Genomic DNA, 25,914 nt, shown 5'->3' with positions numbered 1-25,914 from the left:
GGTACGATTTTAAAAGAATATTTCAAATTTGCAAAAGTAGACACTTAGAAGAAATTTCACAGAAAAGCAGACAATGGTTTCCTATGGGAGAAAAATGAGATAGAAGTAAGTATAGTTGTGAACACTTTTCAGAGTCAGGGCTGGGCACCAAGATCCAGCACTGGGAGCTCACCGGGGAGCAGGTGAGTAAATTCGTTTTTGTCACTTGGCTGATTTTTGGTGAATTTTTGCAGTTTTGAAAAGTTCACACTTAGAAGATTTTTGAAGAAAAAGCCAGTCAATGTTACCCTATGAGGAAAATGAAGTTAGCGGTTTAAGGGTAAGTACTCGACTGGTAGTGTTGAAATTCCGGGCATGGACTCAGGGGTCCCCCAGTGTCAGGTAAGTACAGTTGATTCACCCTCAGCGGTTTCAGGACGGCCGGGTGCAGAGAGAGTTGGGCCCAATGTTATCCTATGAGGGATAGGGGGGGCCTTGGTTGGTGGCTGCTGTCTGGCAAGCCACGCGGCTGTGGGAGCTGGGCTCCTGGTCACTTACTCAGGGCAAGTGGGGAAGTAGGTTAGAGTAGAGAGGGCACTGCCAGGGCCACTCGGGCGGCTGGGTGCAGGGTGCTTTTGAGCCTTAGGGCGCTCAATGGAAATCAATGGGAATATTCCGGTTTGGAAAGAGGCTGCAGGCTCGGGGACGAGGATGTTTCAGGTGCCACCACCACTTCGAGAGGTAAGTTGGGTAGTTGTAGGTTAGGTGGGTACCCCGGGATTGGGCACAGGGGGTCGCAGGGCGCCGGGTGCAGGGGTGCCTTTTGACGTCGGGAATCTTACCCTCTGGTTGATCGCGGCTGGGGTGGCACTTAGTTCTGAGGCTGCAGGCTTCTTTCGGGATGTCGAGGGGGGTCCTTGGGTGCCGGACTCTGGGTCACAGTCGCCGTGGGGTCGTCCTCTGGGTCTTTGTCCACTCCGGCACTGGCCAGGCTTGGCTGGTGCAGAGTGTGTTGGGTCCGCGGTCCCGGGCTGGTGCCAGGGATAGCAAGTAGGTTTCTTGAGTAGAGCCTCTACTCGTGGGAGTCCCAGGGGCTTAGAGCTAAAGGGTAGCCAGGTCCTCCGGGGTTGGTGAGGTTGCTGGCCACGTGGGATGCCGCGCTGGTGCAGGTTCGAGAGTCGACAGGCCGGTAGGGCTGGGGCCAAAGCAGTTGGTGTCTTCTTCTCTTTTTAGCAGCTGCAGGGCAGGTCTTTGTTCTTCTTGCTCTTCTTGTCGTTTTTCTATCTGGAATCTGAGGAAGGAAGGTTCAGGGGGCCCCTAAATACTAGATTTAGGGGCGTTACAGGTAGGTGAAGGCCAGGGACCAATGGGTCCTTGTCCTGGGGTGGGTACACCCCCTATCCTGCCTCTCTCCTGTGGGAGGGGGGCAGTAGCCTAATCCTGATAGGGTAGGGCCTCCCATCTCCAAGATGGCGAGAGCCCGGAGATGTGCTTCACCTCGCCTCCCCCACCTGAGGGGTGGGGTGGGCAGGCTGGCACATCCCCTGTCCTTGTATGGGGTTTCCGGCCAAGCTTCCCGCCAGAGTGGGGGGTTGCAGTGGCCTGGGGAAACTCCAACTGGCGGCATGCCTTTGAAGCTTCCCTTTGCTCATCCTGGGGGAGGAGATTTCTCACCTCACCCAGGATGTGCATTGTTGCAGGCCCGGGAGAGCAGGGGCTCTCCCACCCAGGGGTCCAGCAACGTGTCTGCTGTGTGGCAGCCTGGGCAGCCTCAGAGCAGACGTGGATTGCAAGTTAGCTGTAAGGGGGTATCTTCTAAGATGCCCTCTGGGGTGCTTAGTACATTAAATCCTACACTGGCATCAGTGTGGGTTCAATGTGCTGAGAAGTTTGATACCAAACTTCCCAGGCTTCAGTGTTGCCAATATGGTGCTGTGGAGCTCGTGTTTGACCAGCTCTCAGCACCATGTATTCTTAAGTGACAGCACTGCACTTACAGTGCCCAGGAATGGACCCGGGTACTGTAGGGGCACAGGGCTCCTGCTCCTGTGCCCACACCATAGGCGTAATGCACCCAGCTAGAGGGGTGGCTGACATATGCCTTGGCAGTGTAGGTGATGGGCATGGTACACAGTGATGTGTGCCATGTCGACTCTTTGTTTTGTCCTGCACCCAGACACTCAGCCTGCAAGGGCAGTGTGTGTGTGTGTAAGGGTACAGGGCCTCTGAGGGTGGCACAATGAGTGCTGCAGCCCTTAGAGGCCTTCCCTGGTCACAAGGCCCTGGGTACCTAGGGTACCATTTACTAGGGGCTGACATGTGGCTAGGGTTTGCCAATTTGGAGTTTGTGTGGTTTAAGGAAGGAACATAGGCCCTGGGCACCTGATTGGCAGGAACCCAGGGTACACTCAATCGAAGTACATTCAGCAATTTAGCAAAAAGTGGGGGCATACCATGCAAGAAAGATGGCACTTTCTCACAAGCACTCGCTCGGAGACGCTTTTTATCTAGAGTGGAGCAGCGGTCTGTTGTACGCCTTTCCGTCTATACCACTTCTGCCCAGAGTGCTGAAGATCAGGTGCGACCGGGCTCAAGTTATTCTTGTGGCTCCGGACTGGGCTTGAAGAGTATGGTATCCCGAGCTACTCAGTATGAGCATCGATCCCCCGATCCGTCTGCCTCTTCGGGAGGATCTTCTGTCGCAGCAGCAGGGGACAGTCCTCCTCCACCCGAACCTGTCCAGCCCCCACCTCCATGCTTGGAGATTGAGCGGCGACAGTTGACAGCTTTCGATCTTCCTCCCGAAGTCTGTGAGGTCATCTTGGCAGCCAGGCGTCCCTCCATTAAAAACGGTGTACGCCTGTAGGTGGAACAGATTTGTGGCATGGTGCACAGCTAAGACTGTGGATCCCCTTTCTGCCCCTCTTTCTCAGGTTCTCCTGTTGCTTCTATCATTTGCCCGGCAGGTCTCTGCTCTGGGCACCCTGAAAGGTTATCTTTCGGCTTTCTCTGCCTTCCTTATGCATACGTTCCCACCTGTGCCCTTCATAATGCCTCAGTGGGACTTGAATCTTGTCTTGACTTTTCTGATGTGCACTCCCTTTGAGCCCCTTCATAACTGTCTCTTACGTCTTCTTACTCTCAAGACAGCTTTCCTGGTAGCTATCACCTCTGCCAGAAGAGTGTGTGAGCTCCAGGCTCTTTCTTCCAAACCTCCTTTCCTTTCTGTTCATCCAGACAAGGTGGTTCTGAGGACACGTCCTTCTTTCTTGCCAAAGGTTGTCACGCCCTTCCACATCGGGCAGACTATCACTTTGCCCACCTTTTTTCCGCCTCCGCATCCTTCACAGGAAGAGGAGCGGCTCCACCGTCTGGTCCCAAACGTGTGCTTGCATTCTATCTGCAGCGTACACAGCAGTTCCGGGTGGATGATCAGCTCTCTGTTGGCTACGTGGGCGCCAAAAGAGGTCGGGCGGTGCACAAATGGACCATCTCCCGGTGGGTCGTTCTGTGCATCAAAGCAGGTTACTCCTTGGCCAAGAAGGAGCCTCCTGTGGGTCTGCGTGCCCATTCGACTAGGGCAACTGCAGCCACTCCTGCCTTGGGATGCAGTGTCCCCTTGCAGGATATTTGTCAGGCAGCTACGTGGGCCTCGCTGCACACGTTTACCAAGCAGTACTGCCTTGACAGTCCGGTCCGAAGAGACTGCTTCTTTGGCCGTTCTGTGCTCTGTGACTTTCTGGTGTAATCTTGTTCGCTGACCCACCACCGGGTTTGGTATTGCTGGGGTATCTATTCTAGGGTAAGGAATCTATCACTAACGTGTCTCTTTCAGATGCACAAGTTACTACTTGTGTAATGACATATCTGTAAGAAACATTAGTTAGTGATAGATTCCTTACCGCCCCACCCATCCTCCCCGTTCTGTGAACTGATTACTAGGGTTAAGGTCATCCCCTTTTAGGGCCCTAGTTTTATGCACCAAAGGTCAGTTTCTCGCATGACTCTGCGTTTCGGCGCGGAAAGTTGTGTACAGAATTGACGTCAGCGCGCATGGGTGGCGCCTAAGTAGTCTCCGTGACGTCGTCCTGGCGTGCACGACGCCGCACGGTGCCACCTACTGGCGCGCAAGGGTACTGCTAAGCAGAAATCTTTCCGGATCCAGACTGACGCCTGGGGAATATTCTAAGGTAAGGAATCTATCACTAACGAATGTCTCTTACAGATATATCGTTACACAAGTAGTAACTTGCGCCTTAGGGAGCACCACAGGAAGGTGAGGATGTGCAGCAGGCAGCGGTGCCAGGGAAGCAGAGACAGGTCTTAAGGAGCACCACAGAAAAGTGAGGATGTGCAGCAGGCAGTAGTCAGGGGAGCAGAGACCCGTCTTAGGGAGCACCACAGGAAGGTGAGAATGTTCAGCAGGCAGTAGAGACCGGGGAACAGACACCTCTAGGGAGCACCACAGGAAGGTGAGGATGTGCAGCAGGCAGTAGAGTCAGGGGAGCAGACACACCTCTAGGGAGCACCACAGGAAGGTGAGAATGTGCAGCAGGCAGTAGAGTCAGGGGAGCTGAGGCACATCCTGGGGAGCACCCCAGGAAGGTGAGGGTGTGTGGCAGGCAGTAGAGCTAGGGGAGCAGAGACGACTTGGGGAGCACCACAGAAAGGTGAGGATGTGCAGCAGGCAGCGGTGCCAGGGAAGCAGAGACAGGTCTTAAGGAGCACCACAGAAAAGTGAGGATGTGCAGCAGGCAGTAGTCAGGGGAGCAGAGACCCGTCTTAGGGAGCACCACAGGAAGGTGAGGATGTGCAGCAGGCAGTAGAGTCAGGGGAGCAGACACACCTCTAGGGAGCACCACAGGAAGGTGAGAATGTGCAGCAGGCAGTAGAGTCAGGGGAGCAGACACACCTCTAGGGAGCACCACAGGAAGGTGAGAATGTGCGGCAGGCAGTAGAGTCCGGGGAGCTGAGGCACATCCTGGGGAGCACCCCAGGAAGGTGAGGGTGTGTGGCAGGCAGTAGAGCTAGGGGAGCAGAGACGACTTGGGGAGCACCACAGAAAGGTGAGGATGTGCAGCAGAGGATACAAGTTTGGCGAACACCTGGTGTATTTAAACAGAGACCACAAGAAAAGCAGATGTAATAGAATGTCCTGGGTGGAAGCTATTTTGTGAGTGAACTGTGTTAAAGGTAAAATAACAAAGAGCAATTCGACTAAAACGTGGCTTTGAACAGCCTTTTTAAACAGTTTAAGAAGTGAAGTAAGTTGTACTAAAATTGAAAGTGCAATTGGATAGAGGGAGGGGCCATAGAAGAAAAGAGGTACATCGATGTGAGGGAACAACTATAGAGGCTTGTAAAGGGAAACCTTGATGCATGGATTCAATGCTGGAAAATGCAGAATAGTGGTCGGTGGTTGAGTTGCAGGGAAGAGGCAGGAAGGTGCAGAAACTGGTGGGTGGAGCTGCAGGGAAGAGGAAGGAAGGTGCAGAAACTAGGGGTGGAGCTGCAGGGAAGAGGAAGGAAGGTGCAGAGCTAGTGGTCGGTGGTGGAGCTGCAGGGAAGAGGAAGGAAGGTGCAGAAATAGTGGTTGGTGGAGCTGCAGGGAAGAGGAAGGAAGGTGCAGAAATAGTGTTAGGTGGTGGAGCTGCAGGGAAGAGACATTGAAGGTGCAAAAATAGTGGTCAGTGAAGCTGCAGAAAAGATGAAGGAAGGTGCAGAAATAGTGGTCAGTGGTGAAGTTGCATGGAAGAGGCAATGAAGGTGCAAAAATAGTGGTCTGTTGTGGAGCTGCAGGGAGGAGGAAGGAAGGTTCAGAATAGTGGTCAGTGGTGGAGCTGCAGGGAGGAGGAAGGAAGGTGCAGAAACTGGGGGGTGGAGCAGCAGGGAAGAGGAAGGAAGGTGCAGAGCTAGTGGTCGGTGGTGGAGCTGCAGGGAAGAGGAAGGAAGGTGCAGAAATAGTGGTCGGTGGAGCTGCAGGGAAGAGGAAGGAAGGTATCGAAACGAAGGAAGGTGCAGAAACAGTGGTTGGTGGAGCTGCAGGGAAGAGGAAGGGAGCTGCAGAAATAGTGGTAGGTGGTGGAGCTGCAGGGAAGAGACAATGAAGGTGCAAAAATAGTGGTCGGTGGAGCTGCAGGGAAGAGGAAGGAAGGTGCAGAAACCGTGGTCCGTGGTGAAGCTGCAGAAAAGATGAAGGAAGGTGCAGAAATAGTGGTCAGTGGTGGAGCTGCAGGGAAGAGGAAGTAAGGTGCAGAAATAGTGGTTGATGGTGGAGCTGCAGGGAAGAGGCAATGAAGGTGCAAAAATAGTGGTCGGTGGAGCTTCAGGGAAGAGGAAGGAAGGTGCAGAAACAGTGGTTGGTGGAGCTGCAGGGAAGAGGAAGGAAGCTGCAGAAATAGTGGTAGGTGGTGGAGCTGCAGGGAAGAGGCAATGAAGGTGCAAAAATAGTGGTCGGTGGAGCTGCAGGGAAGAGGAAGGAAGGTGCAGAAACAGTGGTTGGTGGAGCTGCAGGGAAGAGGAAGGAAGCTGCAGAAATAGTGGTAGGTGGTGGAGCTGCAGGGAAGAGGCAATGAAGGTGCAAAAATAGTGGTCGGTGGAGCTGCAGGGAAGAGGAAGGAAGGTGCAGAAACCGTGGTCCGTGGTGAAGCTGCAGAAAAGATGAAGGAAGGTGCAGAAATAGTGGTCAGTGGTGAAGTTGCAGGGAAGAGGCAATGAAGGTGCAAAAATAGTGGTCGGTGAAGCTGCAGGGAGGAGGAAGGGATGTGCAGAAATAGTGGCCGGTGGTGGAGCTGCAAGGAAGAGGAAGGAAAGTTCAGAAATAGTGGCCAGTGGTGGAGCTGTGGTAAATAGTAAAGGACAGAATTGTCATGGGATCAAGTTGGAGGTGAAGTTGGAGCCTGCAGGGGAGAGATGTTGAAGTGGGTGTCATGCGGGCTGATGCAGCCTGTGTGATAGCTAGGAGGAAGAAAGGAAGTGGAGGGCCTCTTTAGAGTCTCCTACCAGCATTGATATAACTCACCTCCCCATCCAATAATCTGACCTGCAATCATTTGGTATTAGCTGTTGTAGGGAAATTGTTCAGAGATCTCACTGAGTGATCGCAGCTGCTTAATGCAAACATTTTTTTTTGTTGTTTTTTTTTTTTACAGGTTGAGGATTTGTTCCTGACTTTCGCCAAGAAGGCTTCTGCATTTAACAGTTGGTTCGAGAATGCAGAAGAGGATCTGACTGACCCAGTGCGTTGTAACTCGCTGGAGGAGATCAAGGCTTTACGAGAGGCACATGATGCTTTCCGTAACTCACTGAGTTCTGCTCAGGCGGATTTCAATCAGCTGGCTGAGCTGGACCGACAAATCAAGAGCTTCCGCGTGGCTTCAAACCCCTACACCTGGTTCACAATGGAGGCGCTAGAGGAAACGTGGCGCAACCTGCAGAAAATAATCAAGGTAATGTGAACTGAAGGTTTCTGAGCGCTGGTGGGGGAGGGGTTGGGTACAAAGTAGTCTTACCTTCAATGACAATACGGAGATTATCCTGTTTTTCTTGAGCAACAGCCTGGTGCCCCCCCCCGGCCCCCCCCTCGTCTCTGCTTATTCAGCCACACTAGTGTGTTGCTTCAAATGAAGCGTTGAAGAAACTACTCGTCGATGCCAGTCTTTTAGAATTCCCTGATGAACAGATTGGAAAAGGTGATCTGTTGCATTTGAATCCTGGGTGCCTCTCCAGTCCTGGGGGGTATATTTCCTGCATGTTTATTGCATGATCGCTGCATGGGGAGAGCATGCTGCCCTCTTCCCAGTCTCTTGCTACCTGTGTGTTCCCCCTAAGGTAGATTGTAAATGAACCCCAGGTCAGGGACTGAGTCCATCATTCAGCAGAAGAGAAGTTGGAGCTAAACACTAGATATAAGGGTTTGTTGTTTTCCCAACCCATCCAGCTTTTACAGGGGCTAGAGAGGAGCGCAGGAGGTAGACTGCCCAGCAGGACAAATAGAAGCGTGGTTTACTTTAAACACTGTTGCTCCCCAATACATCCTCACCCATTGAAAACTCTCTCACACATCCCAGATGCGAACAGAACCTAGGTAAGGGAGACTGCACAGGCTTCAAAAGGAGGGAGCTGGAGTCAACCCCACCCTAAAAGGATACAGTTACCCCCAAGTAAAGACGAATGCTACCACCAGTGTGAGTCTACTACTGCCTGGCTAGAAAGGGCAGAAGGCTGCTAAAGATGGGTGCACTGTGCTTGCCCCCTTGATCCTCCGAACCAAGCTCTAGGGTCTCAATCCATGTAAATGGAGACCCTCAGTGGATGCACTGTGCTTGCCCCCTTGACCTCCGAACCAAGCTCTAGGGTCTCAATCCATGTAAATGGAGACCCTCAGTGGCAAGCATTATTGTCATGTTCACGAAGGTAAAAATAAAAAAAACCTACAGCAACTTTCTAGTGACTTGTCAGAGAAGCAACACGAGACTGGGAAGCGCGCTCTCCAAGGCCTTGCAGAAGACTTCCTGTCCCAACACAGCTCAAAACCTAAGCGTAGGTTTCACATGCGTGCATAACACACCATTGAGTGGGCTGGGCATAGAATATTGTGGTGTTTACTTAAAGATCCCAAGAAGGGGTTCCACTGTTCACATTATCTGATAGACTCCTTCACGTGGAATCATCCCCAGGTGTGAGACTGGACCCGGAAAAGTCTTTGCCCAGCTTCCCTGCGCGCCGGGGGGGGGGGCGGCATCACGTGACTCCGCCCAGGCGTCGTCCTCGTACGTGACGTCAGCGAGGTCACAAGTCCCACCCCGGCGCGCCCACGTCAGTTTTTTCCTTTTCAGCGTGCAACGCGGATCCGGTTTGTGCTCTGGGCTTGTTTAGGCCTTTCCCTTACTGCTTATTGCTGCGCATGTGGGAACAGTGTGCGAATGCCTTCGGGCTTTAAAACTTGTTTGTCGTGTGGCCGCCTTATGTCGGCGACGGATCCTCACCCCCATCTGTATGTGGTGTTTGGGGGGAGCACCACGACTCCACTGATTGTGAGGCGTGCCAGCAGATGAAACCGAAATCCCGGCGGGAGCACCAGATGAAAGTTCTATCTGCTCGTGTGTCCAGGTCGGCGTCGTCATCTCGCCCCGCCCCTGCGGAGGGTTCTCAGACCTGTGGCTTCCCTCGCCGACCTCTCTTCTCCCAGGTCGCAAGAGCGCCGCTCACCTCTTCGTAAGTGTCGCAGTTTGTCCCCGAGGGTCGGGTTCTGGCCTGTTGGGGGCATGGGCTCTCCGCGGGTGGTGCGGCCCCGTGTGTCGTCCCCTTATCCGCCATTTCCCGGTGTGGGGGCGACCAGAGCCCAGATGGAGACATATGCGGCAGCTTTGCAGGCCTCGCTGGCTTCTCCTCCTTCCCCTCCTGAGACGTCGACGGATCCCTGGCAGTGTACAGGGCCTTCCGTGGCGTCGCCGATCCAGACTCTGAGGATGTGATGCCGTTGGGTGCGGCCCTTCGGGGGTCCCTCCTTTGGACCACGGCGCCTCCGCTTCGCTGCAAACTCCCGTGGGAGTCCTTGTGGTGTCGCGGGAGGTCGCCGGGGCTCGGGTCGCCCCCCTGAGCCCCTCTCGGTCCTCAGGACAGGCCGCGGCTTTGTCCGAGGCCGAGTTGACGCCTCTATGGCGCCAGCGGCTGCTGGCCCTGGCGGCGCCACAGGGGTCGGCGGAGGGCCCATCTCGCACTGTCACGGGTCACGTGCGCATGGGTGATCCGGCTACCCATTTCCCCGCGGATCATCTTCTGGAGGTTCTCAATCAGGGCTCTGGTGGTAGGGAACTGTTGCTTCCCTTCGAGGGTTCACTCCACACTTCTCACTTGGGGCCGTTCTGCCTCGGGGGACCCGGTGCCCCAGCACCTTCTCCACCGCCACCATCCAGCACCGCGTGATCCGGTGTGCCTTTCTCTTCACCCTTCGACCAGAGGCCCCCTTTTGCAGTCTGCCTTTCCTGCTTTGCCGCTGCTGTTGTCTCCCCTGTTACGGGAGGCCCGCTGGCTGGACTCCTGGGGGCGCAATATGTTTGCTTCGACCAGTCCGGCTTTGCGGGCCCTTAACACACTGTGTGTTTTGGCTAGGGCCACTTCTTGCTTGTGGAACTCGGCAGAGTTCCTTATGTCTGCCGTTTCTCAGGAGGGTGCCTGTGTGGATTTGGGACACCATGTCTTGGATGGTCGGGAGCTGGCGGCGTTTATCCTTCGCTCCGCTCTGGACATCTCGGAGGTGCTGGGTCGTGCCATGGCTTCTTCGGTTGCCCTTTGTCTCCATGCCTGGCTTCGGGACAGTGTGTTCCCGGAGAATGTTCGAGAACGGCTGGTAGACCTCCCTTCGATGGTGCTCTTTTGTTCCATGCCCCTGTGGATTTAGCCATCCAGAGGTTCTTGGCAGGGCTTTCATCCTCCTCCTCCTTCTCAGTGACCTGCGTGTTGATCTGGTTCTTGGAGCTGTTCTTCCGTTGGGGCGGGTCGCCCTGGTTGTCTGTTCTGTGTGCTTTAAGGCCACTCGAGTCCTCCTTGCTGCGGCTGTGGTTCTGTTGGCTGCGGGCCATCCCCTTTTTGACTGTTTTTTTCCTTTGGGATTTTTACACCATGCTGGGCCGGAGATTGGGCCTTCTGCGTTCCCCTCTGGCTGCTTGATAGGCCTCCTGCGGGTTTTTTTGCCACAGGTCTTTTTTGTTGTCCTCTGCTGCGGAAGTTTCTTCCTAAGAGGTTCCCATATCTTGGGATATGACATGCCCTATGTGGGGCAGGGTTGGCTGTTATATAGCCCTGGTATGTGCTGAGGAGTTGTGGTCGCCTGCTGGCTTCTGCTCTTTGTTGCATTATGGTATGTTGCGGATGCAACCACCTTCTTCGCCTTTTTGCTTGCGTGTTTCGTTCTGTGGTGTCCCTGGCGTCTGGCGGAGCTTGCCAGTGTCGCCCTCTTGTTCTTTTTGCACTGTTGTGCCTTCTTGGGGCTTTAGTCGGACTGTCATCCTGCCTTCTCCGCTGCTTCCAGTGGGCCTTGCACTCTGTTCTACCACTTCTCCCTGTGGGGGGATGGTCCCTGACTTTTGGACCCTCTTGCGGGCGCAGTTTGTCCCTGCGGGGCGTTGAACGATTCTTCCTGGGTGACCTTGACTTCCCCTTTTCGACTTCTGCCTGCTTCTTGCTGCCGGCGCCGTCCTGTTTGGGATTGCCTTTGCTCTGCCTCTTCTCCTTGGAATCTCTAGATTGCTCTTCTCCTTCGATGCTCCTTTCCTTGCCCTGGCCTTGGGCGGAGGTTTTGTTGCCTCGCGTGGGCGTGGGGTGTTTGGCTTCTTTGCGCTTAGCCTGTCCTCATTCAGCAGAGGAAATAAGGCAATCTTCTCTTCTTTTCCCGAACCCCTCCCCCCCCCCCCCCCTTTTTGGGGGTTGGTGGCCTCCTGCTGGCGGGGGTTTCCCTTTGCTTGGGGGACGGGGCTCCTCGTCCTGTTTTCGGACTTGGCCCCTGTGCGGCCCTCTGTTGTGCCCAGGTGGGTGGGGTCCTCTCGCAGACCCTCCTTCCCCTTGGGTATGGCTAGGGTATCTATTCTACGTGAAGGAATCTGCGGCTAGTAGTCTATCAGATGTACGAGTTACTTACCTTCGGTAACAATGTGTTCGAGGCATATGAGCTGCAGATTACACACTCTTGCATAGATCGCCATCTGGTGTTGGGCCCGGATGTTTGCAGTTTGTTTTTCCTCTTGGAAAGTCTTTGGAAGTCACGAGGTCGGTGACTCCTCTCTTGGATCGTATTGCGCATGGGCTTCGGCTCCATGCTCAGATTGTTTTTTTCCGCCATCGGGCTCGGATGTAATCTTCACGCTCCGGTTCCGAACATTTCCAGTTCGACGATCGAAGCGGAATCCTCACTCACATTGCGGTATTGTTTCGATCGCGATCTCCTCAATCACCTTCTCATCCACAAATCTTCGGTTCCAGTCGGCGGCGACGGCCTTCGGGGGAATACCCAAGCTCCGATCCTGGCTGATGGATAGAACTCAATTCAAGAAGTGCCCTCGATGTGGGTCCAAATTCCCCCACAGCGATCTTCATGAAGTGTGCAACCTCTGCCTCTCCCCTGAACACAAGGCTCGAGACTGTTCGGCCTGTAAGTCGTAAGGATCGAAAAAGACTATTCGGGACCGAAGAGCCAGTCGAAACATGGCGCACTCCTCGACCTCTGTTCCAGTCGACATCTTCGGAGACGACGTCGAAGATCCGGGACAGCAGCACACCGAAGAGGACCTCGTCAGTGCTTCCGAAGCCGACGATGTAGAGGACATCACCCCGGCGCAGAGGGTCGTGAGTAATATACCCCCCGGCGCCGACGGAACAAACATTGTCACAGGAACTGTTTACACCGGATCCCTTACAAATAACTCTTACTAAAGAACCAAAAACTGGACATTTGGCACTCTCTTCCAAAAAGAGACATTTGGACAAACCGGCTCCGCCTCCACCTTCAAAGAGGAAGGACTCTGCTACCTCCCCTTTCAGAATACCTTCCCCACCTCCTCCACCCTCTCCACCTCCGCCTTCTCCACACCCGCCTCATCGCTCTCCAACCCCGTCTCCAGACGATGATGATCAGGGGGACCCATATCACGATCGAGGAGATGTGCCCCAAGACCCCACCCCTACAGGATCCCCAGACCCATGGGACAACTACAATAACCCAGATATTCCAGAGGTCCCACAAGATGACCTTTTATCGTTCCAGGCCATCTCCACCGGAAGACTCACTAGGTTTCCACCACCTACTTCAGAGGGCGGCACATTATCACGGGGTAGAGTTACACACTGATCCAGTGGAGGAGGATTTCCTCCTCGACACCTTTGATACCGCACATAGGTCTACCTCCATACTACCGATGCTCAAGGGGGTGGTAAAATATGCGCCAGAGGTTTTTAAGGACCCAGTCAGGGCCAGGGTCATTAACCCACGTATAGAAAAAAAGTACAAAGCTGCCCCCACAGATCCTGCCTATATCAAAGGGCCAGCGCCACTAGATTCCCTAGTGGTTTCCACTGCACGGAAGAGGTCAAATTCTCAGGCGTCAGGCGAAGCACCACCACCTGACAGTCAAAGCTACTGGACGCGTCAGGAAAGCGCACTGCGTCACAGGCAGCCAATATATGGCGTATCGCCAACACCCAAGCGCTATTGGCCAGATACGACCGGGCGCATTATGATGAATTAGAAACCATAATGCACCACCTCCCGGAAAGATACAAAAATCGGGCCAATGAATTAATTCAAGAGGGTAAGACAATAACCAACACCTCCATACGCTGTGCCTTAGATGCAGCAGACACAGCCTCCAGGGCCATTAACACTAGCGTCCTCCTCCGTCGCCATGCTTGGCTGAGAATATCAGGTTTCAAACCTGAGGTACAAGCCTCCATCCTGAATCATCCCTTTGACCAAGAACACCTATTCGGCCCAAAGGTAGATGAGGCCCTCGAAAAAATGAAGGAGGACACTGATACGGCGAAATCTATGGGAGCCCTGCAGTCACACCCTCCTAGGCGCTCCTTTCGCCGCTCTTCCTTTCGCAGTACGTCTAGAGGCTACTCCTCAGCTAGCGCGTCCACTTCCTACAAATCCCCCACTCAGTCCACCTTCACAAGGGGTTATCAAAGAGGCGGCTATAGGGGCAATAACAATAAAGGCTGAGGCAAAACAAATACCGCCCGCTCTGCCACACCGCCTACCCAATGACTTCCCCCCGCTCCCTCCAGACCATCCCACTCCGGTCGGGGACAGACTACAAAATTTCCTTCAGGTCTGGGAGACCATCACCTCAGACAAATGGGTGACACAAATTATTTGCTCAGGTTACTGCCTAGAGTTAACATCTACCCCCCCCCCCCCCAAACATTCCACCCAGGCAACGCCCAATGTCACAAGAACATTCCACATTACTAAAACGGGAGGTAATCTCCCTCCTACAAAAACAGGCAATAGAACAAGTTCCCGCCAATCAGCAAAATTTTGTGGTCTACTCCCTATATTTTCTAATACCAAAAAGGGACGAGACTCTACGACCTATTCTAGATCTCCGGCCCCTAAACACATACATACATTCAGACCATTTTCACATGGTAACGCTTCAGCAGGTGCTTCCTCTCCCAGAACGACTTCCTCACCACACTGGACTTGAAAGATGCATACTTTCACATTCCGGTACACCATGCTCACAGAAAGTACCTAAGATTTGTAGTGGACGGGCAACGCTACCAGTTCAAGGTGCTCCCATTCGGGGTCACTACAGCACCAAGGGTATTCCCCAAGTGCCTAGCGGTAGTGGCGGCACACCTCAGAAGACAGCACATTCACGTCTTCCCATATTTGGACGACAGGCTGATAAAAGTCACGTCCTACAACCAATGTGTACACCACACCGCCTCTACAATCCAACTACTTCACCAACTAGGCTTCACGGTGAACCACCAAAAGCCCCAGCTAACACCATCCCACATAAAGCAATACCTCGGTACCACCATAGACACCTCAAAAGCCATAGCCTATCCCAATCCTGCCAGGATTGCAAGCATTCAGGCTTTGCGTCAAAGATTCATACTTCAACACTCCCTTCCAGCAAGGGTGTTTATGCAGCTCATAGGGATGATGGCCTCTTGCATTTTCATAGTGCTCCACGCAAGACTCCAGATGCGTCCTCCAAGAGTGCTTAGCGCGCCAATGGAACCAGGCCCAGGGTCAATTAACAGATCTGGTGTTGGTAGACGGTCGCACTCATCGCACTCTGCAGTGGTGGAACACCACAAACCTTTCCAAAGGTCGACCGTTCCTGGACCCGGTTCCACTAATAATGCTAACAGACGCATCGCTCTCCGGCTGGGGAGCTCATCTATTACACCTCACAGTGCAGGGCACATGGACGCCGCAACAAAAGTTACTCCACATCAATCATCTGGAGTTACTGGGAATCTTTCCAGCTCTAAAATCCTTTCAAAGACAGATTTTAGGCAAGGCAGTCCTTATTCGCACAGACAACATGACGGCCATGTATTACATTCAAAAACAGGCGGCACACACTCTCCACAGCTCTCTCACCTAGCACAGAGCATATGGAGATGGGCAATTCCACACAAAATCTTTCTCCTAGCCCAGCATGTACCAAAAGTCCAAAACGCCATGGCAGATCTGCTCAGCAGACAGACGCAGCAGATCCACGAGTGGGAACTTCACCCGCAGGTTCTTCACCCGTTCTTTCAAATGTGAGGGCATCCGCAGATAGACCTCTTCGCCACCCACGAAAACAAAAAATGCCCAAGCTTCGCCGCCAGATACCCACACCCATTGTCCAAAGGCAATGCTATATGGATGAACTGGTCAGACAAATTTGCGTACGCTTTTCCACCTCTCCCACTAATTCCATTAGTGGTGCCAAAGCTACAACAGCATTCCCTCACACTAATCCTAGTAGCTCCAACATGGGCCAGACAACCGTGGTACACCACGCTGCTGGAACTCTCGGTAGTGCCACACCAAAAGTTACACCTCTCACCATGCCTCCTAACCCAGAACCATGGAGAGATCAGGCACCCGGACCCAGCTCAACTCAACCTTGTGATCTGGCCCCTGAAATCCTAGAATTCGGATACCTAAACCTTCCCCCTGGCTGTATGAACGTCAGCAGAGAAGCTAGACGCCCTACTACTAGAGCCTGATACGCTGCCAAGTGGAAAAGATTTGTTGTTTATTGCCATAACAACACAATCAATCCTCTAGACTTGTCTATACAACACATCATATGCTACTTACTCCATCTACAAAGGTGTAACCTAGCATATACCTCCATTCGGCTACACCTCGCAGCAATTGCCGCTTACCTACAAAACAGGCAGCACCTATCACCTTTCAGAGTGCCTGCCGTTAAAGCCTTCATGGAAGGCCTAAAACGAATAATTCCCCCCAGAGTACCACCCTCACCTGTGTGGAACTTAAATATAGTTCTCACAAGGCTAATGGACCGCCCTTCGAAGCTTTACATAAATGCGAACTGCATATGGAAAACAGCTTTTCTTGTAGCCATCACTTCCCTTAGAAGGGTCAGTGAGATACAAGCACTTACCATACAAGAACCTTTTCTCCAAATACACCAGAACAAGGTTGTTCTCCGTACCAACCCAAAATTCCTACCTAAAGTCATTTACCCTTTTCATCTAAACCAATCGGTAGAATTACTGGTATTTTTCTCGCAACCTCAAACTGTTGCAGAAAGGGCTCTACACACGCTAGATGTCAAACGAACCTTACTTTACTATATCCAAAGAACACAACCTTTCAGAAAGACCAAACAACTGTTTCTCTTTCTCTCCACCACACAAGGGCAACCCCATCTCAAAATCAGGGATAGATAGGTGGATTGTAAAATGCATCCAGATTTGCTACCACAAGACAAAACGAACGCTATCCGTTCCCCCTAAAGCCCATTCTACACGAAAGATGGGGGCTTCTATGGCTTTTCTAGGGAACATCCCATTAGATGATATCTGCAAAGCAGCTACATGGTCAACACCGCACACTTTCACTAAACATTACTGTGTAGATGTGCAAACCAAGCAACAAACTAGTGTGGGCCTGGCTGTACTAAAAACACTATTTCAAATCACTGCAACAGATACCGGTGGTCACCGCTAAGGTTGGGAACTGCTATATAGTCTATGCAAAAGTGTGTAATCTGCAGCTCATATGCCTCGAACGGAATATGCTACTTACCAGTATGCATCTGTTCTTGGCATGTAGAGCTGCAGATCTACACACGCCCACCCGCCTCCCCGGCTACCTGTATCTGTTCCAGTCTATCTTATTTAGATACAACACACATGGGTTTCTTCACTATTATTACTACGCTCCATCTTTCCCTGTTGGCGAAAAACAATCTGAGGATGGAGCCGAAGCCCATGCGCAGTACGTACCAAAGGAGGAGTCACCGACCTCGTGACTTCCAAAGACTTTCCAAGAGGAAAAACAAACTGCAAACATCTGGGCCCAACACCAGATGGCGATCTATGCACAAGTGTGTAGATCTGCAGCTCTACATGCCAAGAACAGATGCATACTAGTAAGTAGCATAGTCCTTCTGGTAGAGACGATTCTAGCCGCAGATACATGCACGGCCCGCCCTTCCTCCCCGTTCTGCGAGGGCTTGTGATTTGGTCTTTTGCACTCGCTTCCCTGTGGGTGGCTGTGTCTTCTATGAGTACATTCTTGCCCTCTTTCTGTCAGGCTGTCCCCTTTTTTCTTCCCCGTTGTCACATGGGAGGATAGGTTTATTGGTACTTCTGGCTCTTTGCGATCCTTGAGGTTGGTCTTTTGGCTATGCCTCTGCCCTTGTTCCTAATGGGGGTTGTCACACTCTGTGATGGGGATGTCTTTGAGTTTTTTCGTTGCCTGTGTCCCAGACTGGTTCCCCTTCCTTGTCTTTGGTTGGGGTTGTAGTCCTTTTGCATGTTACATATGTCCCTTGTCACTAGGGGGGGGGGGCTGTCTCTGTACTGGCAGGGTTGCTGCTCTGTTCTTTATTCTTTCCCTGCCTTGGGGTGCTGCAGTGCCGGGCACTGCTCTTTATGGTGGTGTTCCTCACCATGCCTTTTTCTGCTCTTTCGCACACTGTTCCTATACTCTCAGTTTTGTCTGCTGGCTCCTCGTTGTGGCGCGGAAAAGTTCCCCTAAGAAAACTGATGTGGGCGCGCCGGGGTTGGACTTATGTAACCTCGCTGACGTCATGTACATGGATGGCGCCTGGGTGGAGTCACGTGATGCCGTCCCCACCGGCGCGCAGGGTTGCTGGGCAAAGAGTTTTCAGGGTCCAGTCTCACGCCTGGGGATGATTCTACGTGAAGGAATCTGCGGCTAGAATCGTCTCTACCAGATACATAGTTACCGAAGGTAAGTAACTCGTACGTCAGTCCTGTAGCTTGGAACAATATGTTCAAGGCATATGAGCTGTAGATCGTATACTTGTGCATAGATCGCCATCTGGTGTTGGGCTCGGATGTTTGCACTTTGTTTTTGTCTTGTAAGAAGTTCTTTGTAGTTACGAGATAGGTGACTCCTCCTTGGGATGATAGTGCGCATGGGCATCGACTCCACCCTCCGATTGTTTTTTCCGCCATCGGGTTCGGATGTAAATTGCGCTCTGGGTCGGTGTTATACTCAATATCCCTTCGACGCGCAACCCTTCACCGATCAACGGTATTGATTCGATCCCGTTCCCCTTTGACGCGCATCCAAAGTATTCATCACAAGTTCGATTCCGGTCGTTCATGCGGGCCGTTGGGCCCACCGGCGCCATCAGGCCCTGCAGTCAATGAAAAGAACTCCATTTCAAAATTGCCCCCTGTGTGGTGCAAAATTCCCACACACTGATCTCCACGAGGTCTGTAACCTTTGGCTCTTTCAAGAGCACGAGGATAAAGACTGCGAGGCATGTGCTTTCTTCCGATCGAAAAATACCATACGTGATCGTCTAGCTCGACGTCACATAATGTCTCGACCAACAGCTTTGGCACTGGCCCTTAGGCGCCACAACACTACGAAATAGAAGATGAGGACATCAGCGTCTCCGAAGACCACTCATATGTCGGACCAAGCGATTACTCCAGGGTAACGGACCGTGAGTACTGATCTCGACGCCCCCTTCCCCAACAAAAACTCAAGATAAGGTTCCGGTAACACCTTCCCCTTCGGACTCTGGTTCACCCCTGGACAAAGCTTCCGAAGCCCCGCCCTTGGGCCTGGCTCCGAAGCCTAAAGTAAAGCCTTTCGGCAGCTTGGAACCGAGCCAGCCTCCTACCGGTACTGACAAACAATCTCCGGCACCGAAACACAGGTCCAAAATACAGTGTCACGCCCTGATACATCGGCTCCGAAGAAGGCTTCCACGCTGAATTTCGGCACCGAAACACCCCAAGAACAAACCCTCGGACCCGGAGAAATCCCATAAAGCTTCGAAACCGAAGAAAATTTTGGAGTCGCAAACTCCACCGAAGCATAGGAGACCAAGACCTCTCCTAAAGCTACAGAGACTAAGTCAAAGCACCATTCGGAAACAAAATCCTCGGTACCGAAAAAAGACAAGGGCTTCGAAGAACTGTTTCACCCAGATCAGCCGGGTCCCAGACAAGACTCTCCACATTGACCCTGTTACCGGTCAGGTGACCACATTGCCACCTACGAAGAGGAAATTGGACACCTCAGGAGCACTCGAGCTACCCTTTAATAGAAAGGACATGGCAACTTCACCCTTTTAGACCCTCCTCACCCCCTCCAGCACTTCCAACTGTCACTTTCTCCAGCACACTCTCCACTACCTCCTTCACCTCCACCACAGGATGATGAGGATACCTTATGGGATGGGGGGGAGACCCACAAGAGGATGACTAAGATGATGACATCCAGAGTATTCCATCACCTGACTCATGGGTGTATTATGATGAGGCCCCAGATATACCTGAGCCAGACTCATATCTATCTAAGCCATCCCCTCCAGACAACAACATAGGCTTTGTGCAACTTATAGACAGAGCTGCCAAATACCATGGGGTAGAATTACTCACCCCCTTCGGACGAAGATTTTCTGCTAGAGACTTTCACACGGACACAAAGGGTAACAAGTACTTTACCTATGCTCAAGGGTATGATTAAACACACCCCTGAGGTATTTAAAGACCCTGTCGGGGCTGGAGTTCTCAACCCCAGGGTTGACAAGAAATCTAAAGCAGCTCCAAATGATCCAGCTTGTATCAAGGGGCAGCTCCCGCTAGATTCTCTAGTAGTTACAAATGCCCCTAAACTGGCAAACTCCCAGACAACAGGTGATGCCCCTCCGCCAGATAAAGAATCAAAATTACTGGACGCATCTGGTAAACCGGTTGCATCACAAGCGGCAAATTACTGGCGCATTGCTAACGTCCAAGCTTTACTAGCCAGGTACGATAGGGCGCATTACGATAATCAGCCTTTTGATCAAGAACACCTATTCTGCCCTACTGTAGACACATCTTTGGAAAAAATGAAGAAAGACACTGACAGCAAAATCTGTGGGGGCCCTACAGTCACTAACAACTAGAGGTTCCTTTCGTCGCTCCTTTTATAGGGGCGCCTTCAAAACCATTGGTACAGACAACTCTTTGTCATACAAAAGCCCCACTCAAACTTCATCTAGCAAAGGATATTTTAAAGGGGGTTACAGATGAAATAACAAAGGGAGAGGCCGCGGGATTAACACCCGCACCTCTCCGACCACAAAACAGTGACTTCCCACGACTAACCCCCCCCCCCTGTCTCTGAACATTCCACTCCAGGCGGGGGAAGACTATCCGCTCCTACCTGTCTGGAATTCCATCACCACAGACAGTTGGGTGAGACAAATTATCCAGTATGGTTACTGCCTGGAACTAACTTCTACTCCTCCACATATACCACCCAGACAGCGTCCCATGTCCACGGAACATCTCACGCCTCTCAAACAAGAGATTCTCTCTATTGCAAAAGCACACAATAGAACCTGTTCGCATGCACCAGCAAGGCACAGGGGTTTACTCCCTTTACTTTCTCATCCCAAAAAAGGACGGTACTCTCAGGCCAATATTAGACTTCAGACTGTTGAACCTGTACATACAATCCGACTACTTTCACATGGTCACTCTCCAACAGGTCCTCCCATTACACCAGCAAGGCGATTTCCTTGCTACCTTAGATCTCAAGGACGCCTACGTTCACATTCCTATTCACCCTGCTCACAGGAAATATCTACGGTTTGTAGTAGATGGTCAGCACTATCAATTCAAAGTGCTCCCCTTTGGGGTAACCACAGCACCCAGTGTCTTCACAAAATGTGTCGCAGTAGTAGCAGCTCACTTGCGAAGACAACACATTCGTGTTTTTCCTTACCTCAACGACTGGCTTGTAAAAGCCAAGTCACATAGCGATTGTGTGCACAACGCACACCAAACAATCCAGCTGCTGCACCGCTTAGGATTCACATAAACCTCACCAAGTCACATCTTCAACCGTCCCACACCCAACAGTATCTAGGCGCCACAATAGATACTTCCAAAGCCTTTACATACCCCAATCCGGTCAGGATGGCAACCATGCAAACTCTCATAACAAGGTTTCATCCTCAACACTCACTGCCAGCTCGAGTGTTTATGCAACCAATAGGAATTATGTCCTCTTGCGTATTAATCATACCTCATGCAAGACTCCAAATGCGTCCCTTACAGGAGTGTCTAGCACGTCAGTTGAACCAGGCTCAAGGTCAGCTTACAGATCTGGTGTTGGTAGACAGCCGCACACATCGCTCTCTGCAGTGGTGGAACACACAAAACCTTTCCAAAGGGCAGCCGTTCCTAGACCCGGTTCCACAGATAGTGCTCACAACAGACGCATCGCTCACCGGATGGGGAGGTCATCTTCTAAACCACACCATTCAGGGTATGTGGACCCATCAGCAAAAAAACGCTCCATCAATCACGCAAAGCTGTCCTTGTCTGGACGGACAAGATGATAGCAATGTACTATATACAAAAACAGGTGGGAAACACACTTTGCAGCTTTCAAGCCTAGCGCAAAGCATATGTAGATGGGCCATTCCTCAAAAAATATACCTCCTAGCAGAACATCTTCCAGGGCAACACAATCTGATTGCGGATCTGATCAGTCGTCAGACAGCAGATCCACGAATGGGAACTTCATCTGCAAGTTCTTCATCCGTTTTTTCACATGTGGGGCCAGCCAGACCTAGACCTGTTCGCCACACATTTAAACGCAAAATGCCCAAGCTTCGCCTCCAGGTATCCACACCCACTGTCCAAAGGCAATGCAATATGTATGAACTGGGCAGGCAGATTTGTGTACGCTTTTCCGCCTCTTCCGCTCAGTCCCTTAATGGTGCGCAAGCTCAAACAGTCTCTCACAATGATCCTAGTTGCTTCCACATGGGCACGACAACCAAGGTTCACAACCCTGCTGGAACTCTCAGTAGTTCCACACCAGAAGTTACTCCTTTCTCCAAATCTTCAAACAGAACCATGGAGAAATAAGGCATTCAGATCCAGCTCAACTGAACCTAGCCATCTAGCTCCTGAAGTCTTCGTTTGGTTACCTCAACCTCCCGCCAGACTGTATGAATATCATTAAAGAAGCTAGACGTCCTACCACTAGAGCGTGCTATGCAGCTAAATGGAAAAGGTTCGTTATTTTCTGCAATAATAACGCAAACAATCCACTAGATGCCTCAAAACAAAACATTTGTTACCTCTTGCATCTACAAAGGTGTAATCTGGCATGCACATCTATACGATTACATCTTGCCGCCATAGCCGCTTACCTACAAAACAGACCACACTTGTCGCTCTTTAGGGTACCTGCCTTCAAAGTATTCATGGAAGGCCTTAAAAGGATAATACCTCCCAGAGTTCCACCGTCTCCTCAGTGGAACCTCAACATTGTTCTTACCAGGCTCATGGGTCCCCCATTTGAACCTTTGTATAAATGTGAATTACAATTTCTCACATGGAGAGTAGCTTTTCTCATAGCGATCACATCTTTCAGGAGAGTTAGTGAACTCCAGGCATTAACCATACACGAACCATTTTTGCAAATACACTACAATCAAGTGGTTCTTAGGACAAACCCAAATTCCTTCCAAAAGTAGTTTCTGCCTTCCACCTTAACCAGTCTGTTGAGCTGTCAGTCTTTTTTCCTCAACCAGACTCATTAGCAGAACGGGCTCTTCATACACTTGACGTCAAAAGAGCTATCCTTTACTACATTGAAGGAACAAAAACGTTTAGGAAAACCAAACAACTTTTCGTATCTTTCTCACCACCACATAAAGGCAATCCTGTATCAAAAGCTGGAATTGCCAGGTGGATCGTTAAGTGCATTCAGATATATTATCAAAAAGCAAAGCGTACATTATCCATTCCCTCTAGAACGCATTCTACACGCAAACTAGGGGCTTCTAAGGCATTCTTGGGGAACATTCCCCTAGATGACCTCTACAAAGCAGCAACTTGGGCTACACCACACACTTTCACAAAACACTATTGTGTAGATGTGCAAACAAAACAAGCTAGTGTGAGCCAGGCTGTATTAAGAACACTTTTTCAAACCACCTCAACAGATACAGGTAGCCACCGCTGAGGAGGTAACTGCTGTATAGTCCATGCACAAGTATACAAATCTACAGCTCAACATGCCAAGAACAGATGCATACTGGTAAGTAGCATTTTCCTCATCACTTCATTAATCCTTTCAACAGTTCATACAAGATCTTCAGCCTCTTAATACACAACACAAGCAAGTTTAGGAAAAGCTGTTGCAAAATGTCAAACCCCCCCTGCTGTGGGGGGTCGCAAGGGGTACCTCAACTTAAGACTGAAAACGCATGCAGAAATTATGACTTTTTTAATCTTTTCTTTGTGTTTCAGGATGCAGGCAGATAGTTTCAGGCTGTCCCCAAGTTTTTCACTGTGTAGTTCTGTTGTAGTCCTGATGCAGTGTAGCATACGCCTAGGTTTATTGTAATAAGGTACATGTACACTTGGTGGAAGACTTTGTGAATTGGCATTCTGTGTTTAAGAATATTAAAGAAAATCAGAATAAGGAATATTACAGAGCACATAAAGCAGTAAAGGCACAAGTTACTTGTCTACAATATATGGGATAAGTACCTCCTGATGTATATTATAAGAAAATGTACGGCTCTGGAGATTTCTGGAACCATATAATGGAATGTGGCTGAAGGCTGAGTTTCTCTCGAAGGTCAATGGCACTCGGCGAGGTACCTTTCAAAAACCTTATAACGTGCAACAGGGAGTATTTTATTCATTATAATACATGATCAGACCTTCACCCCTCCCACAAACCACTTCAATCCTTGGTGTTTTGTTTTCTCATGTGAAAGTGGTGGTACGTTTGCAGACCTGGATAAAAGTAGCAAATAATCTACAAAATGAACATATTAAAAAAAGTAATTGAAGAAAAAAAAGTTGAAAAAAAAGCTGCTGCTCAGTGTAGAATCAATGTTGGTTTTTCTTGTAGTGACCTATGGCTTCGAAAAGAAAACATGTTGCCATAGATATCTTGTTTCTAATGATTACTGTTTATTTTAGAAAAGTAGATCGGAAGAATGAAAAGCCAGTTCAGGTTTCTGTGCTTGAGCTCAGATGTAATGATGCTCCCAGAGCTGCCTTTCACCCTGGCTGCTGGCGGCAGGCACTGTGAGGTCAGAAGTCCACTCAAATAGCGTATTACAGTTGACCAGAAAAGTCACTAGTCCCCTTTAATAAGAACATTGGAGACTGGATTTTCTAATAGGATTGCAGCCCAGTGTATTTACAGGCAGGTCTCCGGCTTCCTTGGGTAAGGGTGTCGGAGCACTGATCTTGCATATTTCATCAGTACTACTCTCACTCCCAGGATCAGACATAACCACAATCTGATGATGGGATCTAAGGTGCTAGGCATTGTGGACTTCAGGTGGACATGTGAATCTCCCACATCTTTAGATAACCCAACAATTTACAGATTTCAGAAAACGCGATGGTATTTTGAGCCTTGCCAATAGGTAGCTGCATTTTGTGTGCACAACAGGTGTATTTATAATGGCTTCTTAAAAAAAAGTCACGTAATGAGAAATTGTGGATTTCTCGACTCCTATGGGAGGCATCCACGATGAACAAATTATTTTTGAACGAGGATGTTTTGCACTAGATATGTGAGTGAGGCACAACCTATGAGTCTCCTTTAGTAATACGCTACAAAACTATTGTCACAGGGGAGTAAATGCCGGGACTTGTGATTTGCTGTTGGGAGACAGTTACTGGTGGAATTGCTTGCCGGTGAACTTTCACACTCCATTTATTCCTGTTGTAGGAACGCGAGTTGGAGCTACAGAAGGAGCAACGGCGACAAGAAGAAAATGACAAGCTGCGCCAAGAGTTTGCGCAGCACGCCAACGCTTTTCACCAATGGATTCAGGAAACCAGGTAAACTCAATTACCTCTTCCCCCCTCCTCTCTGGGCATAGAGGTCCTCCAAGAGGAGGAACGCCCGCAGTGATCCCCACTGAAAGAGCGAAGTCAGCTGCTCCGAAAACTCATGAGGAGGTCCACAGGAGTCGCTGTGCTTGGCAAAGGCACCATACTTGATTCCAATACAAGTGGATGGTCGGCTGAGACATCTTTTCCAGTCACAAAGTGGAGATGGGTTTCGGGGACCAGGTGCTTGATGTCTTGATCACAGAGCAATTTGTTGGCTTGTGCATAGTTGCAAAGTCTTTCCTCTAAACTTGATGAAGTTTTCACCAAAACCTTGCAAGCGTGTATTTTGTTTTTTGAGGGGAGGGTAAGAAAGAACGCAGCAAAACACCTCTATATTGGCAAGAATAAGCAATTGTGGGTTAAGTTGATAAAAGCTTTGCTACCTTTATGAACTTTGTAAAACCTTTTATTGAAAATTTAAATTCTCTCGATCTTGGTGATCCCACACCAGCTGGAAGGGTTGGTTGAGTTGTACCCCCACTGTGAGCCATCTAAGAGGGGTGTTTAAGACTGCCACCCATCCCCTTTGCAGGATGCCCTTCAGCCTACAGATGGCACCCCGATGGGCAGTGCCTTTAAGTGTTCCACTGTACTTGTGTGATGCTCTTGCCAGCCTGATCAGTGCAGCCTTTTCTGTTGAAGTGCTTTGGGTTCACACCTATTCTGACTGGTCACTGTTTTTTCTCCCCTCCCCCGCTGCTGTTTGACACCGGACCATCTTCTGCAGGACCTACCTACTTGATGGGTAAATATGTTTTTATTTCACTAGATGCTTGTTTCTTAGAATGGAATGGGTAGTAAAGTGTGATA

At 50.7% G+C, this 25,914-nt stretch overlaps 1 protein-coding gene across 6 annotated transcripts in view; it reads left to right on the top strand.

Annotated features, from left to right (window-relative positions):
- The window catches only part of SPTAN1 (spectrin alpha, non-erythrocytic 1), a 724,155-nt gene that overhangs the window by 588,326 nt on the left and 109,915 nt on the right, over positions 1-25,914 (top strand). For all 6 annotated transcript variants that reach the window (XM_085614072.1, XM_085614071.1, XM_085614070.1 and 3 more), the window contains 3 exons: positions 7,131-7,427; positions 24,938-25,050; positions 25,832-25,849. In XM_085614072.1, the coding sequence (XP_085470198.1) occupies positions 7,131-7,427; positions 24,938-25,050; positions 25,832-25,849 (428 nt within the window). The remainder of the gene's footprint in view (positions 1-7,130; positions 7,428-24,937; positions 25,051-25,831; positions 25,850-25,914) is intronic.

Source organism: Triturus cristatus, chromosome 1_2, assembly GCF_964204655.1.
Source record: "Triturus cristatus chromosome 1_2, aTriCri1.1, whole genome shotgun sequence".
Taxonomy (NCBI): domain Eukaryota; kingdom Metazoa; phylum Chordata; class Amphibia; order Caudata; family Salamandridae; genus Triturus; species Triturus cristatus.
The sequence above is the reverse complement of the archived record's forward strand: the minus strand, read 5'-3'. Positions and strand labels throughout refer to the sequence as shown.